We start from the raw sequence: 19,049 nt of genomic DNA, 5'->3' as shown, positions 1-19,049 counted from the left end.
CACAGCACCTTAAGACATTTATATTTCCATATTTCATACTGGGTTCGAATTCTATTTGACACTAGCCTTGTGGCCTCATCTCTGTATCTCCCTGTACCTCAGTTTTCTCCTCTGTAAAATGTGGATAATTATCGTACCTAACCCACTGGGTCGTTGTGAAGGTTAAAAGTGTTAATATTTGCCAATCAGAATGGTGCCAGGCGCACAGTAAGCACTATGTAAATGTTTGCTAGTGGTACTTTATAGATAAGGAAGGGCATGTGACCATCTAGAATGTGAAGCCATTGTTCTCCTTAGTCCTGGATTCCTAGAACTGGAGGAAGCTTACAGTGAAGCTGTTCCAACCTGCTCAATTCACATGTGGGGAATCGAAAGCCCAGAAACAATAGACTCATCCAAGGCACCCAGGGGTTAGGGGTCGAACCTGTACCCAAAGCTGGGTCTCCTGATTCCTAGTTCAGTGCTCATGTGGCTTCATGGTAGGAATAACGCAGTAGTTTGAGAGTGATGATAGGAGATTACGTTCTGTGGGTGAATTTAGTTATGTTATTTCTGGCATTTGGGACTTTCTCAGAGTTCTCTACCATTCCATCTGTATAGAAACTGCCTGATATTTTTCTTCACAGTGGACTTATCTATATGATTCTGTAGAACAGATCTTACTTTCTCATGAGAGCCATGTCAGACCACTCTCCTTTTTGGTTTCCAGAAAAGGATGCTAAAGGGAAGTGCGCCTAGCAAAGAACTGGATGTTACGACCATTAAAGCAAAAATATAGCTATGGCTGAATAATTATTTAAGGGTAACACTGAGGACATATCTTAAAAATAGATTTAAGATATAATCCATATGGACTATAAAGTATCTACAAAAGACTTTAAACTAAAACTTTCCTGTGTTGTGCATCGGACTTGTCACTAATAGGCTAGCTATATTAACTGTTCAATTTTGCATCTAAACTCTGTATGTTTGTTAAGATTTTAGGTGTTAAAGTATCCTTTCAAAAACACTTAGGGAAGTTTGAACTAATCAGTGGCTTCTTTCCTATTTAAAATTCTTTCTTTTGACTTTATAATTTCTGTTAAAAGCAAAACAAAGCAGGCAGTTCCCTCTGTTACCAATAGATGGCAAGTTCAAGGCCAAGTAATAAGTTGAATAAAAGATAATTACCTAAATGGGAATGCTTGTTCAAACTAAGCAATGGGAATGAATAGAGTTGTAGAATTCTCTACTTCACATGGCGATGTTGTAGGTTGAATGGGTGCAGAGCAGAGCTGGGCAGAGCAGTGTGATTATAGGAAATGTAGTTTACTTGTCCTTTTGACCAAGACTTTTGAGCTGATTCCAGATTCTGCTCCTTAGTTTTGTGGGATCAGAAAATCACATAACAACTTGTCTTTCAATACACTCGTCAACCTAAGTCCAAGCACCATGTTATTCATTTTACGGCGGATGGACATTGCAGGGGGCTTAACAAGTATTATCTCTCCATTTAGCTAACTACTTGGGGAAGCCTGGATATAATCAGAATCATGATTGGTGACCTTCCAAGTCAGAGCCAAGAGAGAGAGGTTTGATATCTGGTGGCACTGAGATCAGATAACTGATCTCTGGTAGGGGTATGTCCGCTGAGCAAACTCAACATTCAAGTTACCTGGACAGGCAGTTGGACAGAGCTGGGCGGGCACCTCCTCGACTGTTTTACCCTTGATCACTCAGGTTCTCAGTTTTCAGACTGACCATCCTGCTTCTCTTTCCTCAGATACATAAATAACACTGGTTCTACAGAAGCATTAAACAAGTAATTATAATTCAACCACGACTGAGATGACATTCTGATTCCTTAATAGAAAAAGCTCACAGGGGCCCCATTTGCAAGTTGATTTTCCATAATTTAATTCTCACCATTACCTTACTATTTAGCGTAGCTTATATAAAAGCTTTATATAAAAACTTATATAAAATGGCGATTCCATATCAGCTAGAAGGCACATTCAGAGAAGCACAGACTGAGGAAACGTCCAGCATTCTTACCGGAATCTTTGGGAGTACATCAAAGAGGATTCATTTGATAAGCCACAATAAAATATCACAAGATTCTCAACTCCTGATCTTCTGGTCTTAATATCTCAGTTCCTTTTCTTTTTAAATGGGTAAACTTCCCCAAGATGTCCCCAAGCCATCTCAGTTCTTTTTTCTTCATTCCTGCCTCCCTTTTCTCTGTCTGATTTCCCCCCTATCAGCTGTATGCCCTGTTCCCTTTCCAAGTGCAAACAATTTAAAACAGTTTGGGTCTGTGGTTCAGCACTCTGCCCCTTTCTCTGATTCTGCCTTGCAAAGCCTAGGAACCAGCTGGCCCAGAGTCACTGAAAAGCCCGTGTGAGCTCAGGTAAGGGACACACAATTCCCTTTGGCTCACAATGGGCGACCATCAAAGCAACTTTCTCTTTATCTAGCAATAGCCGGAGGAAAGACTGCAACATTGAAGTTTTACCATATTTTCTTTTTTTTCCCCTCTCATCTAAATTCTGGCATCTCTTGAAGGCAGTAGTGCTCTGAATAAGTAGGTCTTCTGGTTCCTTCCCACAGATGCATGCTGGGGCTCTAAGTATCTGCTCAAGTCAACGTAGGCCTCCGCAGAGGAAAGGGAACTACCTTTCTCTGCTCCTTTCTGCCCTCCCTGCTCAGCCTCTTCCCCTCTCTCACTGTTTCTCAGTGACTCATCTGGGACACCTCCCCAGCCACCACCTTGCCTGGGTTGCAGACCGGGCAGAGGAGGAAAGAGGGAGTCTGCCTCTAGCTGCACAAGGGTGAACATGGGCTTCCTAGGGCCTTTCCGTTGTACTGACTAACCACCTTTGCCCAGAGTGTGCTCCATTCCAGTGGTGTTCCTTACCATGCTAAGAGCCTGCAGTTTCATAATGTTGCAATACTTCCAGAAAATACTTGCCAGTAAAATATATAATTTACAGAAAGGCAATGAAAGTGACTTGCTAGGCCTCCCAGATAGTAGAGGGATCTGGAAACCTTCCTAATGGATTGCGATCACTTCATTCCAGATGTCTCTTGAGTCACATTCCCCCTGAATGGTTCGCTACTGTCAGCTCTTTATGCTTTCCCTGGAATTTCCCCTTACCCCAGCTTTTCTCCCCAGAATGAGCTTTCCATGATTCCTTCCCAGAATTAGCTTTTTCAACTCTGTTCTTTTATGCATGGCAATGATAGTCTATTCCATATGGGCTAATGTCTCCAACAGAAAAACACTTCTGGTTCTATTGACTGATCGCTAATGTGTTTTCAATGATATATTTTACTGCCATTGAAGTCATGAGTGCAAATTCATAATGCATTTGAGTGAGGGATTTGTACAAATAGAACATGATCAGAGGGGAGCAAGTATCTCAGTCAGATATAATTGTCTATTACATGTCTTCATCATGCAGGGCTCTAGGCTTTGGAGATGCTGCAAGATTTTTTTTTTTTAAGATTTATTTATTTGTTTGAGAGAGGGAGAGGCAGGAGGGGGCAGGGGCAGAGGGAGAGAATCTCAAGCAAACTCCCTGCTGAGTGTGGAGCCCAACTCAAGGCTCAATCTCACGACCCATGAGATAATGACCTGAGCCAAAATCATGAGTCGGATGCTTAACCGACTGAGCCACCCAGGTGCCCCTGCATCAGCCAAGATTTTTGTCCTCAAAGAGCATGTAGTTTGGTAAAGGGAGAAGATATGTGTAAGAGCTAAAGTGCTCAAGGTGCTAATGCAGAAAGACCCACAGCCTGTAAAGGGAGCAGAGAAAGAAGGATGATGAATTCTATTTGGAGGGATCAGAAAAGGCATCTGTACTTGTCACTGCCCTTTGAGTTGTAAGTGATAGAAGTACCACTCAAACTAGCTTAAGCAAAAGGGAGGTGTCTTAGTGTATATAATTTAGGAAGGCCAGGGGTGGTTCTGGCTTCATGCATAACTAGACCTGGGACACATTAGTGTCTTCAGGATCCTTCTTTCTCTGTCTTTCAGCTCTTCTTCTCTCTGCATGTTTGACCTTCTCCAACATGGATGCATTTCTTCCATGTGGCTTGGGAATATTGCCACTCCAGTGTGCATTTGTCCCAGCTTAACCTTAGTGGAAAGGGAGCTTTTCTCTCCCAGTATTCATGTGTCTATCCCTAGAAGTATTTCTTATTGGTCCTGCAGGGGTCATTTAGCCAGCCCTTGGCCCAACTGCTATTGCACTGAGATAAGGTAGAATGATTAGTCCAGACTGTGTCACATGCAAATCCTTGTGGCAGAGATGAACCTGGCTACATGTGGTTAACTTATGACTGTCATACCCACCAGTTCCATTTACAGTGAGGGTATGTGAATTCTCTGAAGGAAAGAAGACTGGGCAGATTGTTACTCTAGTTTCATTGATATTTAAACTGTATTGTCAAAGAGGAATACTTTCTTAAAAAAAAAAGATTTTATTTATTTATTTATTTAGAGAGCTTGAGCAGGGGGAAGGGCAGAGAGGGAGAGAGAGAATCTCAAGCAGACTCCTTGCTGAGCGTGGGCCCAATGTGGGGCTCGAGCCCATGACCCTGAGATCATGACCCAAGCTGAAATCAAGATTCGGACACTTGACCGACTGAGCCACCCAGGTGCCCCAGTACTTTTTTTGTCAGATGAAGCAGTGAGGGAAAGCTTACTATTTGCCTTTGCAGGCAATGGGAGGCATTCTGGAATTTGAAGTAAGTGATGGAGATACACTTCCGTTTTAGAGTATCACTCTAGCAGCCATGCAGAGGCACTTGCTCAGAGCCAAGACTCAGAAGCAGGGAGACTAGTGAGGACACCCCTGCAGTAATCCAGATGGAAATTGGGTGTAACAGGTAAGTGCTATGGAGTGCTAAAGATACTAATGTGGAATATTCCACATGTGCAGGTGGGGAGATAAAGGAGGGAATATGAAGGTAGTAATAAAGGTTGTATTCGGGAAGCAGACGATGTGGAGAATGACAAGCAGAACCAACAGGAAGCGGTCTTTCAAGAAAGTGATGTGTCCAGGATAACTGCAATTTCTGACGAGTAGCGTCATTTGCTGAGATGAAGAATAGAAAGATGGGAGGCTAGGGGAGGAGGGATGGCCAAGATGATGATTAGGCAAACGCTACATTTGAGGGAATGGGTATGAACTCTTGGTCATTGGATATGGGAATCTGGAGCTCAGAAGAAAGATCTAGGCTGAAAATCCAGATGGGGAAGTTATCGACATACAATTGTATGGTCGATGAGCCTAAAGGGAATCATGTCGTCTAACTGTCTGGAGTGGGGAGAGAGTTAGTGGTTTTGCCTTCATCCAGGGAAGGAGAAGTCTGGGGAGCAGCAGGCTAGCAGGTGGGGAGCACATCTCAGATCTCAGCAGCCCAAGCAGGTGATACCAGGAACTCAACAGTGCCGTACTGGAACTTGCTGGACACTGACTCATAATTGATTCTATACAGAGGCTGACTGCACATCGTACCTCTTTTGTTGGGTTAGTAGTGACTTCAGGACCTAACCCCATCACTGTGGGAGCAGACTCAACTCACCAAAGATTCCTCTAACAGCCGTTGATGGATAAAGGGTCCTTGGGACGGGGCCAAGCCTGAGTCTGCAGCAGACAGAACACAGATGTGAACATGCTGATGCTGGTGCCTGGTTGTGTATATTAACAACTGTTTGGTTTTGAGTTTTAACCTAACAAGGAGTTTCCTCAGGGAAAATATGAATATGGCACCAGTGGGGAACTACTGCTTTCCCACTGTTGCCCATTCCTTCACCAGCATGCTTTGGTCTGTGTGGCTGAAAGCCAAGACACTGCCTTGCCTACCCCGCCTAGATCCTATTAGTCCTGAGTCTCATCAGCTCTGGTTCTTGTATTTGTCCTTTTCTTTCCATTCTGATCGGAACAGCTCTAAGCTACAGTGGGCTTGTTAGCTTATCCGTCCCCACCACATTGCAACTTCCTCCTAAGACACTTAATGATCTTTTCATCCGGAGGCCAGCAAATTCTGACTGCAGGCTAAATCTGGCCTGCCACCTCTGTTTGTAAATAAAGGTTTATTAGAACACAGTCACACTCGGGGTGCCTGGGTGGCTCAGTCAATTAGGTGTCTGCCTTTGGGTCAGGGTATGGTCCCGGGATTCTGGGATCAAGCCTTGTGTCGGGCTCCCTGCTTAGTGGGGAGATTGCTTCTCCCTCACCCCCTTCTTGTGCTCTCTTTCTCTCAAATTAATAAAATCTTGTAAAAAAAGAACAGAACCATACTCATTCATTTATATATTGTCTAAGGCCATTTTTGCACTGCAATGATAGCTTTGAGTAGTTGCAACAGAGATTGCATGTTCTACAAAACCTAAAATGTTTACTGTCTGGACCTTTATAGAAAAAGCATCCCGTCCCCTATTAATCCATCCTATACACCAGTGCCAGATTAATGTTCCCAAAATGCCATTTTACCATATCACTCTCTTGCTTAGAACCCTGCAATATGCCATTGCCTGTAGAATAAAATCGAAACTTCTTGGCCTGGCATTCAAGGCCCTCGATGGTCTAGTCCTAGCCAATCTTTTGAATCATTGATCTCTATTCCAAAGAGCCAACCCTACACTTCAGATAGATTTCCCTCCTCACTGTCCCTGGAATGTGCAGGGACATTTCTACTCTTGTTCACACGTTCCCTTTTCCTGGAATGTGGCCCGCATTAATTTATATCTACCTAATTCCTACCCATTCTTAATGAACTAACTTAAAGCCTGCATCTTTCATGACCATGTCTGTTCACAGTGACCACCAGTGAGTCTACTGCTTGGGGATATAAAGTTTCACTGTTTATACCATCAGGAATATTTTTTCTGTTCAAGGCATAGTTCACTCATATCATGGTGGGCAACTCTGGAGTGAGGATTTTCTATATGAACAAAGACCCAGAGGTGGGAAAGCCTAGGTTTGTAATTAGAATACTGGCTTAGCGCATTCAGGTTCTATAACAAAATACCATAGACTGAATTTGTTTTCCACAGTTCTGGAGGCTGGGAAGCCCAAGATCAAGGCACTAGCAAATTCCCTGTCTGGTGGGGGCCTGCTTCCTGGTTCAGAGACAATTGTCTTTTCACTGTGTCCTCACATGGTAGAAGGGGTAAAAGAGTTCTCTGGGGTTTCTCATATAAGGGCACACTAGTCCCATTCAGGAGGGCTCCAATCTCATCACCTCATCACTTCCCAAAGGTCCCCACCTCCTAATTACTGTCACTTTGGCGATTAGGTTTTAACATATGGATTTAGGGGGAGGACATAAGCATTCAGTCTATAACAAACATTTAGCACACTTTCACATGCATGAAAGTATGTCTCTGCATCTTGTGTCCATGACATACTACATCTTGGATCTGGATTTAAATTTGGACCACTACATATCTTTTTTTTTCGTTAAATTTTTTTATTGTTATGTTAATCACCATACATTACATCATTAGTTTGTGATGTAGTGGTCCATGATTCATTGTTTGTGTATAACACCGAGTGCTACACGCAGAATGTGCCCTCCTTAATACCCATCACCAGGCTAACCCATCCCCCCACTCCCCTCCCCTCTAGAACCCTCAGTTTGTTTCTCAGAGTCCATCGTCTCTCATGGTTCATCTCCCCCTCCGATTTCCCCCCTTTCATTCTTCCCCTCCTGCTATCTTCTTTTTTTTTTTCTTAACATATATTGCATTATTTGTTTCAGAGGTACAGATCTGTGATTGAACAGTCTTGCACAATTCACAATGCTCACCATAGCACATACCCTCCCCAATGTCTATCACCCAGCCACCCCATCCCTCCCACCCCACCCCCACTCCAGCAACCCTCAGTTTGTTTCCTGAGATTAAGAATTCCTCATATCAGTGAGGTCATATGATACATGTCTTTCTCTGATTGACTTATTTCACTCAGCATAACACCCTCCAGTTCCATCCACGCCATTGCAAGCGGCAAGATCACATTCCTTTTGATGGCTGCATAATATTCCATTGTATATATATACCACCTCTTCTTATCCATTCATCTGTCGATGGACATCTTGGCTCTTTCTACAGTTTGGCTATTGTGGACATTGCTGCTATAAACATCGGGGTGCACATACCCCTTCGGATCCCTGTATTTGTATCGTTGGGGTAAATACCCAGTAGTGCAATTGCTGGATCATATGGTAGCTCTATTTTCAACTTTTTGAGGAACCTCCATACTGTTTTCCAGAGTGGTTGCACCAGCTTGCATTCCCACCAACAGTGGAGGAGGGTTCCCCTTTCTCCACATCCCCGCCAACATCTGTCATTTCCTGACTTGTTAATTTTAGCCATTCTGACGGGTGTGAGGTGGTATCTCATGGAGGTTTGGATTTGGATTTCCCTGATGTCGAGCGATGTTGAGTACTTTTTCATGGGTCTGTTGGCCATTTGGATGTCTTCTTTGGAAAATGTCTGTTCATGTCTTCTGCCCATTTCTTGATTGGATTATTTGTTCTTTGGGTGTTGAGTTTGATAAGTTCTTTATAGATTTTGGAGACTAGCCCTTTATCTGATATGTCATTTGCAAATATCTTCTTCCATTCTGTCGGTTGTCTTTTGGTTTTGTTGACTATTTCTTTTGCTGTGCAAAAGCTTTTTATCTTGATGAAATCCCAATAGTTCATTTTTGCCCTTGCTTACCTTGCCTTTGGTGATGTTTCTAGGAAGAAGTTGCTGCGGCTGAGGTCGAAGAGGTTGCTGCCTGTGTTCTCCTTTAGGATTTTGATGGACTCCTGTCTCACGTTTAGGTCTTTCAACCCTTTGGAGTCTATTTTTGTGTGTGGTGTAAGGAAATGGTCCAGTTTCATTCTTCTGCATGTGGCCGTCCAATTTTCCCAACACCATTTGTTGTAGAGACTGTCTTTTTTCCATTGGACATTCTTTCCTGCTTTGTCAAAGATGAGTTGACCATAGAGTTGAGGGTCCATTTCTGGGCTCTCTATTCTGTTCCATTGACCTATGTGTCTGTTTTTGTGCCAGTACCATACTGTCTTGATGATGACAGCTTTGTAATAGAGCTGGAAGTCCGGAATTGTGATGCCGCCAGCTTTGCTTTTCTTTTTCAACATTCTTCTGGCTATTCGGGGTCTTTTCTGGTTCCATACAAATTTTAGGATTATTTGTTCCATTTCTTTGAAAAAAGTGGATGGTATTTTGATGGGGATTGCATTGAATGTGTAGATTGCTCTAGGTAGCATTGACATCTTCACAATGTTTGTTCTTCCAATCCATGAGCATGGAATGTTTTTCCATTTCTTTGTGTCTTCCTCAATTTCTTTCATGAGTATTTTATAGTTTTCTGAGTACAGATCCTTTGCCTCTTTGGTTAGATTTATTCCGAGGTATCTTATGGTTTTGGGTGCAATTGTAAATAGGATCGACTCCTTAATTTCTCTCTCTTTTCTCTTGTTGTTGGTGTATAGGAATGCCACTGATTTGTGTGCATTGATTTTTATATCCTGCCACTTTACTGAATTCCTGTATGAGTTCTAGCAGTTTTGGGGTGGAGTCTTTTGGGTTTTCCACATAAAGTATCATATCATCTGCAAAGAGTGAGAGTTTGACTTCCTCTTTGCTGATTTGGATGCCTTTGATTTCTTTTTGTTGTCTGATTGCTGTGGCTAGGACTTCTAATACTGTGTTGAATAGGAGTGGTGATAGTGGACATCCCTGCCACGTTCCTGACCTTAGGGGGAAAGCTCTCAGTTTTTCCCCATTGAGAATGATATTCCCTGTGGGTTTTTCAATAGATGGCTTTTATGATATTAAGGTATGTACCCTCTATCCCTATACTCTGAAGAGTTTTGATCAAGAAAGGAGGCTGTACTTTGTCAAATGCTTTTTCTGCATCTATTGAGAGGATCATATGATTCTCGTTCTTTCTTTTGTTAATGTACTGTATCACACTGATTGATTTGCGCATGTTGAACCAACCTTGCAGCCCAGGGATAAATCCCACTTGGTCATGGTGAATAATCCTTTTAATGTACTGTTGGATCCTCTTGGCTACTATTTTGTTGAGAATTTTTGCATCCATGTTCATCAAGGATATTGGTCTGTAATTCTCTTTTTTGATGGGGTCTTTGTCTGGTTTGGGGATCAAGGTAATGGTGGGCTCATGAAACGAGTTTGGAAGTTTTCCTTCCATTTCTATTTTTTGGAACAGTTTCAGAAGAATAGGTATTAATTCTTCTTGAAATGTTTGGTAGAATTCCCCTGGGAAGCCATCTGGCCCTGGGCTTTTGTTTGTTGGGAGATTTTTGATGACTGCTTCAATTTCCTTAGTGGTTATAGGTCTGTTCAGGCTTTCTATTTCTTCCTGGTTCAGTTTTGGTAGTTGATATATCTCTAGGAATGCATCCATTTCTTCCAGGTTATCTAATTTGCTGGCATATAGTTGCTCATATTATGTTCTTATAATTGTATTTCTTTGATGTTGGTTGTGATCTCTCCTCTTTCATTCATGATTTTATTTATTTGGGTCATTTCTCTTTTCTTTTTGATAAGTCTGGCCAGGGGTTTATCAATCTTGTTAATTCTTTCAAAGAACCAGCCTCTAGTTTCATTGATCTGTTCTACTGTTCTTTGGGTTTTTATTTCATTGATTTCTGCTCTGATCTTTATTATTTCTCTTCTCCTGCTGGGTTTAGGCTTTATTTGCTGTTTTTTCTCTAGCTCCTTTAGATGTAGGGTTAGGTTGTGTATTTGACACCTTTCTTGTTTCTTGAGAAAAGCTTGTATTGCTATATACTTCCCTCTCAGGACTGCCTTTGCTGCATCCCAAAGAGTTTGAACAGTTGTGTTTTCATTTTCATTGGTTTCCATGAATTTTTTTAATTCTTCTTTAATTTCCTGGTTGACCCATTCATTCTTTAGTAGGATGCTCTTTAGCCTCCATGTATTTGAGTTGTTTCTGACTTTCCTCTTGTGATTGAGTTCTAGTTTCAAAGCACTGTGGTCTGAAAATATGCAGGGAATACTCCCAATCTTTTGGTACTGGTTGAGAGATGATTTATGACCTAGGATGTGATCCATTCTGGAGAATGTTCCATGGGCACTAGAGAAGAATGTGTATTCTGTTGCTTTGGATGGAATGTTCTGAATATGTCTGTGAAGTCCATTTGGTCCAGTGTGTCGTTTAAAGTCTTATTTCCTTGTTGATCTTTTGCTTAGATGATCTGTCCATTTCAGTGAGGGGGGTGTTAAAGTCCCCCACTATTATTGTATTGTTGTCAATGTGTTTCTTTGATTTTGTTATTAATTACCTTATATAACTGGCTGCTCCCATGTTAGGGGCATAGATATTTACAATTGTTAGATCTTCTTGTTAGATAGACCCTTTAAGTAGGATATAGTGTCCTTCCTCATCTCTTATTACAGTCTTTGTTTTAAAATCTAATTTGTCTGATATAAGGACTGCCACCCCAGCTTTCTTTTGGTGTCCATTAGCATGGTAAATGGTTTTCCACCCCCTCACTTTCAATGTGGGGGTGTCTTTGGGTCTAAAATGAGTCTCTTGCAGACAGCATATCGATGGGTCTTGTTTTTTAATCCAATCTGATAGCCTGTGTCTTTTGATTGAGGCATTTAGCCCATTTACATTCAGGGTAACTATTGAAAGATATGAATTTAGTGCCATTGTATTGCCTGTAAGGTGACTATTACTGTATATTGTCTGTGTTCCTTTCTGATCTATGCTGCTTTTAGGCTTTCTCTTTGCTTAGAGGACCCCTTTCAATATTTCTTGGAGGGCTGGTTTTGTGTTTGCAAATTCCTTTAGTTTTTGTTTGTCCTGGAAGCTTTTTATCTCTCCTTCTATTTTCAATGACAACCTAGCTGGATATAGTATTCTTGGCTGCAGATTTTTCTCGTTTAGTGCTCTGAATATATCATGCCAGTCCTTTCTGGCCTGCCAGGTCTCTGTGGATAGGTCTGTTGCCAATCTAATGTTTCTACCATTATAGGTTACATATGTCTTCTCCCGAGCTGCTTTCAGGATTTTCTCTTTGTCTCTGAGACTTGTAAGTTTTACTATTAGATGTCGGGGTGTTGACCTATTTTTATTGATTTTGAGAGGGGTTCTCTCTGCCTCCTGGATTTTGATGCCTGTTTCCTTCCCCACATTAGGGAAGTTCTCTGTTATAATTTGCTCCAATATACCTTCTGCCCCTCTCTCTCTCTTTCTTCTTCTTCTGGGATCCCAATTATTCTAATGTTGTTTCGTCTCATGGTATCGCTTATCTCTCGAATTCTGCCCTCGTGATCCAGTAGTTTATCTCTCTTTTTCTCAGCTTCTTTATTTTCCATCCTTTGGTCTTCTATATCACTGATTCTCTCTTCTGCCTCATTTATCCTAGCAGTTAGTGCCCCCATTTTTGATTGCACCTCATGAATAGCCTTTTTGATTTCGACTTGGTTAGATTTTAGTTCTTTTATTTCTCCAGAAAGGGTTTCTCTAATAACTTCCATGTTTTTTTCAAGCCCAGCTAGTATCTTTAAAATCATGATTCTGAACTCTAGGTCTGACATCATACTAATGTCTGTATGGAGTATGTCCCTGGCAGACGATGCTACCTCTTGTTCTTTTTGTTGAGATGATTTTTTCCATCTTGTCATTTTGTCCAGAGGAGAAGAGATGAATGAGAGAGCAAAATGCTAACAGGGTAACAACGTCCCCAGAAAATATACTCTAAACAAATCAGAAAAGACCTGAAACCAGGGGAAAAGAAAGGGAAAGAAAGAAAAAAGAAAGAGGAAAAAAAAAAAAGAAAAAGAAAAGGATAAAAACAAACAAAACCAGAGCAAAACAAAACAGAATATGATCAAATATGATCAGGCTGGTGCATAGATCAGTGCGACACACTAGATTTTGGGTGTATTTTGGTCTGTTAGAAGAAAGTGCCTCCCAAAATTTTAAAGAAAGAAAGACTTATATATGTACAAAATAAGGGTTGATATGATGAAGGGATTGAATATGACTGTAAAGATGAAAATTATAAAAAATTTTATAAAAGGAATTGATAAGAAGTTTGAAAAATGAAAGAAGAGGATTTAAAAAAAAGAAAGAAAAAAAGATTAAAAAGGGGGGGAGAGAATGTGATCAGGCAGGAGACTAGAACATAGCCATACACTAGAGATTTAGGGTATATTTTGATCTGTTAGAAGAAAGTGTATCTCAAAATTTTAAAAGAGAGAACAACTTATATATATATGCCAAAAATAAGGATAACTACTATGAAGGGATAGAATATGACTCTAAAAATTAAAAATAAAAATGTTTTTCTAAAAAAGGGATTGATAAGATGTTGGTTGAAAAAGGGAAAAAGAAAAATTCAAAAAAAACCCAAAAAGACAGTTAAAAAAATTAACTTTGAAAGACTAAAGAATCATGGTAAAAAAGACATGAATTCTATGTGCAGTATTCCCCTAGCGCTGGAGTTCTCCCGTTCTCCTTGATCGGTAAACTTGGTCTTGGCTGGCTGTTCATGCTGATCTTCTGGGGGAGGGGCCTGTTGCCATGGTTCCCAGATGTCTTTGCTGGAGGTGGAATTGCCCCGCCCTTGCCGGTCCGGGCTAAGTAATCTGCTGGGGTTTGCTCTCAGGAGCTTTTGTTCCCTGCAAGCTCTGGTACAGCTTTGGAGGACCAGAGTGAAAATGGCGGCCTCCCAATCTCCACCCAGAGGAGCTGAGAACTCAGGGCCCCGGTCCTCAGTGCGTACCCAGAGAAAAGCAGTCCGTCACTCCCATCTCCCTGGTCTCTGGCCGCACTCCGTGCTCACCCGGCCTGTGACCGAGCGTTTCTATCTCTGGCACCCGACCCCGTGTGGAGTCTCCAAACCCAGCACATCCCTGCGGTGCGCTCCTGCGCCGCTCCTGCTGGGGGAGGAAGGGGAGTCTCCCCGGATCTGCCGCTTGTTGGGTCCCTGCTGGAGGAGCAGTGGCCTGTCTGTGTCACCGATCACAGTTTATGGCAACCCTGAGCTGAGAGCCCGCGCCTCGGCTCCGTCTCTGCAGCCGGCTTCCCCGCTCGGATACCTGGGAGCTCTGCCGCACTCAGGCACCCTCCATCTTTCTGTGACCCCGAGGGTCCTGAGACCACACTGTCCCGCGAGGTTTCCACCCCCCGCTTAGCCACTGGAGCGACGTCCCTCAGCGGAGCCGACTTCTAAAAGGTCCGATTTTGTGCTCCGCGGCTCTAGCACTTGCCAGAAGCAGCCGACGGAGGTCCCCTCCCCCGCCGTCTATCCTCCCGAATATCGCCTCGGATTCACTTCTCCGCACGTCCTACCTTCCAGAAAGTGGTCGCTTTTCTGTTCAGAGAGTTGTTGCTATTCTTTTCTTCGATCTCCTGTTGAGTTCGTAGGTGTTCAGAATGGTTTGATCCCTATCCAGCTGAATTCCTGAGACCAGACGAAATCCAGGTCTCCTCCTCCTCCTCCATCTTGCTCTGCCCCCCCCCCCCCCCCGCACCACTACATATCTTTATAGCCAGTGGGAGCGAACGATAAAGTCCAGTGAGCCTACTCTTGAGGGGCTAGAGTAGCTAGGATATAGAGATGGTGGCTGGTTCCGGAGGTCCTTGCTTTGTCATGTGGCACCTCTGAGGCACTGGATAAGGGGGCTCTTCTCATTAGACCTCACTTTCCCATCCACTGTCATATATTATATGTTCTCACACATTCTCTGGGATTAAGCAGTGTCCATAATGCGCCACTGATCGGAGTTCTTTGGTAAATGGCTAACTTCTTGGGCCTCACTTTGGCAGGGAGGTTATATCCCTGACTTGGCTATCATGTCTCCCAGCGGCTTGACATTATAAACTAATATTTCTTACAAGTCTGTGCATTGCACAGAGGAGCTTGGTTATAACACAAATCACTGCTGTGTTGATTTGAATAGCGGTGGCACCGGCACATCCCCAGAAACATAGCAACTCCTTCTGTTAGCACAGAGCCCAGCAGCCAGCCTTCCACATTATCGTCTTCTCCAGAGTTTGGCTGTTGTATTGTCGGATGCCATTCTGTCTGTCTAGCAAGTTTCTCCCTGCATATGTGAGTCAAGGAAAATAATCCAGTGCCATAAATGTCTCAGCAGACCTCCCCACTGTGCACTTTGGAAACAAAACATGGAACAAGTAAACTGTCATTAAAGGCAGGCCTTTCTGTTCTTAAATCAGTCACATTTATATGATGTCTCTTGTCTGCATTTGAGAAGTGTGGGGAAGAAAAGCATTAAGTGTGCACTCCAGTAGAAAGGTTATGCTCTGAATACAGGGGAATTACCTCCCTTTAGAGCCGGCGTCTAGGCATTACCTAGAAGTAAACATGTGGCAATAAGTATAAGAACAAATAACATTTATTGAGCATTTACTATGTGCCAGACCATTGTTCCAAATCCTTTACATTATCATCTCATTGAACCCACGCCCCAACCATATGGTTTAGGTACAAATTATGATCTCCTCTTTATGTGAGAGAAGGCTTGGACCCAGGGAGGTTAAAAGAACTTGCCAGAGGTCACACAGGTAGCAAATGGCAGAGCTGGGAGTTGGATCCAGGCAGACCAACTTCAGATTTCATATTTAACATAACCTCAGGGAGCCCCACCCACATGCAGTGCTCCCCCACCCCCACCCCGAGACTAGTTTCAGCAAAGACCACCCATCTAATTTGCATTGTTTGTGATGTCCAACAGGATGATTTGACCTACGAAATTGGAAACTGTGTTGGATTACATGTGTATGTGATTTCGATGAGAGAAAGCTAACCCTAGAATCCCCACTGTTTCATTCTGTCATCTTTGCAGTTTATAACAACCTCTATCTTTTCGATGGAGACATTTTTATTCTTTGTCTCCAAATTAACACTGCATAGAACATGACTCTGTGAGTGAGTGAGTGTGTGTGTGTGTGTGTGTGTGTGTGTGTGTGTGTGTGTGTGTGTGTCTGTGTGGAAACCGCCTTTTCTTCTGGATGAAATTGCTGCAGCCTGGCTGACGGAGGAGACTCTCCCACTTGCCAAGCCCACAGCAGGCATGTTAGGGAGAAAGCTACTGGAGACGGAGAGGCAGGTGACACTGTGTGTGTGCCCAGCGTCTCTGTGAGTGTCTCTACAGATGTGTGCTGCCGCCGCTGCTTCCAGCCTTAAAATTCCTGGAGCCAACACCCACCTACTCTTATAGCCTCTCTCTCTCTTTATTTTCAAGGAAAAAAGAAAGAGGCAGACTGAAATAGAAGGCAAGCGACAGGAACTTGATGAGCAGATACTTTTGCTGCAGCATTCCAAGGTAAGTGGCTGATCCCGCGAACCTATTCCATAATAGACATGCAGATCACACTCCAGAGAGCTGGGCAGAGCCTGCCCTGGCGTGAAGGCATTGCCGCCGACTGAGCTAGCCCTTTCTCCTTCAGTCAGGAAACCATCTCTTGGCTTTTCTTGTGAATTTCTCCAATGCAGGGCATTGTTACAGCATTCCAGTTTCTGCGAGCATGAGGAGATTATAGTGTGCATGTGGACGGGTTTGGGGGCTGGTGTGTGCATGTGAAATGTGGTGGTTATATATAGAAATTGGATGGGAATTTCCACATGGTGGGTGAGGCAGTGTTCCGGGGCTGCGTCCCCAGTGCATTAGGTGCCGAGCGTGTGTCTGTTCAGAGCTTCCGAAGGACACATTGAACGTACTGTTCTTTTATGATTAAAAATCTGAATATTTTCTTTCTTGATATGGAGAAACAGGAGATAAAAGCACCGTGATCTGATAAAAGAGCAACCCTGTGTATTTCCCATGATTCAATCGTTTTGTTTCTACTTTCACAATTTTGGAAGTATTCTCTTAGAACGAGCAGTTGGCCAAGAGATGGCATTGAAATGATTTGATTTGGTTGGGTCTCCGTTGCACAGAGAGAGAGAGAGAGAGATGTTTCATTATTTATTTTTCTTTAAAACATAAGGCACTTAAGCATCAAAATTGATTACAGCCTACGAGAAAGCTCTGTCACTGTCACAAGGACTCCACGGGGTATAGAATGTTGCTTTCTGCAGGCTTGCAGCATATTGTGAACACATTCCAGTGACCAGCTGGGAGTTGCTGCATGCCTTCTACTGCTCTGGGCTTTTTTTAGGAAAACCTTCTCCTGCTCAACTCAAGTTGCTGTGACAGTCATGTACAGATTTGCATTGCTCAAAGGGCTGGTGGGGAAGGTGGGGCTGACTTCAGGGTGATGCTAGGTATAGATAGTTTAGATTCTTTTAAACAAGATGAGTCTTTATGATTGTGTTTCCCATTCTTCTCTAGAAGCTAGGGTGGTGCTAAATGAATCCTTAAGATGAGAATTATCAGCAAGCTGATTTCAAAGAGCAGCATGACCTAAATCTGCTTAGCATATTTATCAGTTTACTATCAACTTTAACCGGAAAAATGTGTTTAAAAGGAAGAACAACAGCATGATACTGAGAATATTGACCATTTATTTTTGCTCTTGTAAATCCACTTATGGACCTTTCTTTGTAGGAGCTTACACTATATCCCATATGCTGTTACTCCTCACAACATTCCTGAGGAAGCATTGAGGGCTAAAGTTAGTATTTTCTTCTTACAGAGAGGGGGACTTAAAAACACTTAATAGAACCAAGTAAATTTTTCAAGGTCAGTATGGACAGAGCTGGGACTCTGGCTCAGAGTACAGTCAGTGCACTCCTTATAAGAGACCAACATGTACTAACACCTCAGTGAATTCTAGGTTTAAGGTGGATTTTTTTTATGAAGGAGACTGAAAACCTGAGAGGCTGTTTTGACTAGACAGCCCCTCTTCCCTTTAAGCTCAACATGGTTCTTTGATTTTGCTTTCCTTGAATCAAAAGGCAATAAACATATGTCAGAAGATTAAGTTTCTTTTGTCCCAACTTCTTATCATTCTGGATGCCAGATAAGATACCAAGGACTCATTCATTGCTGATGTTCAGCACAGTATCCATCCATGTATCCAGCCATCCATCCATCCATGTATCCAGCCATCAGAATTTCCAACAGAAATGGAAATACTGTTCTATTTCCAACAGAAATAACAGTAAAGAGAACTTAGTATTACATGTAGAAGCAGTGAGACTCCTTCAGAGACTCGGAAACAAGGGAATCAGATAGTTCTTTATGGTTATCCTGGTAAAATCCTCACATTGTTGATAAAATTGGCTATCTAAGGGAACACGCAGCACTTTCAGCTAAGTAATCTTCCTATAACCTGGAGAGAAAAGACTGGAAGTGATGGCAATTTAATAAGTGGAGACCAAAGGGTAGTAATTTTCTCTCGCTGGAAGGCCCATGTAGACAGAATGAGGGTGGATCAGTAACCTTGAACAATGAAAGCAAAACCAAAAACAACCTCAGAGGTCCCAAGGGTGGTTTATCTGGACTTCCCTGGAGAAACTCCAGCTCTGCAGGTACCAAGTTTCTATGCTCTGGTGAGGTGGGATCTGAGGTAAGCAAGGAGTGGATCAGGTGAAACTTTTCTTATGACTCTGCCTCTCTTTGTTCTGAGTCCATCATTCCCAAAATAACTGAGTTATTTTGGTGGTGCCTGACTGGGAGATATGATCACTTCAGGCACCAGAAAAGAATATGTTCTACTTTCAATCAGTTAGCTGTTGACTGAACTTGAATAGCGTGAGTCATCTTCCCTGTGATCATTCAGTTTTGAGCTTGGCAGCCTCACCCCTGGATGGTAGTAAATTCATTGAGGTGATAGTTCCTCTGTGAACCTCTTGGTAGAGACTCAGCCCGCTTTGTCCTGGACGCATGGCAGCCTTGTCATCCCCTTGTCCATCCTCGATAATAGTCATATTTTGGAGTGCCTAATGTGTGCCTGGGACTTTAAATACATCCCCTCAATAATGGCCACAAAATTCATCACTGACTTAAATGGCCACTTGCCCTGTCTCACAGGTGAGGAAACAAACTCGTGAGGTCAAGTCATTTGCCC

General features: G+C 42.7%; 1 protein-coding gene across 15 annotated transcripts in view; it reads left to right on the top strand.

Moving 5' to 3' along the window:
* The window catches only part of PALM2AKAP2 (PALM2 and AKAP2 fusion), a 471,064-nt gene that overhangs the window by 190,871 nt on the left and 261,144 nt on the right, over positions 1-19,049 (top strand). For 14 of the 15 annotated variants that reach the window (XM_027615591.2, XM_027615592.2, XM_027615599.2 and 11 more), the window contains one exon: positions 16,280-16,360. In XM_027615591.2, the coding sequence (XP_027471392.2) occupies positions 16,280-16,360 (81 nt within the window). Of the gene's footprint in view, positions 1-16,155; positions 16,174-16,279; positions 16,361-19,049 lie in introns of those variants that run through there. The other variant, XM_027615597.2, reaches the window with a different exon arrangement.

The sequence above is a fragment of the Zalophus californianus genome, chromosome 13 (assembly GCF_009762305.2).
Source record: "Zalophus californianus isolate mZalCal1 chromosome 13, mZalCal1.pri.v2, whole genome shotgun sequence".
In the NCBI taxonomy this organism is placed as follows: Eukaryota; Metazoa; Chordata; class Mammalia; order Carnivora; family Otariidae; genus Zalophus; species Zalophus californianus.
Note: the sequence above shows the minus strand (reverse complement) of the source record. Positions and strands in the feature narration are given on the sequence as shown.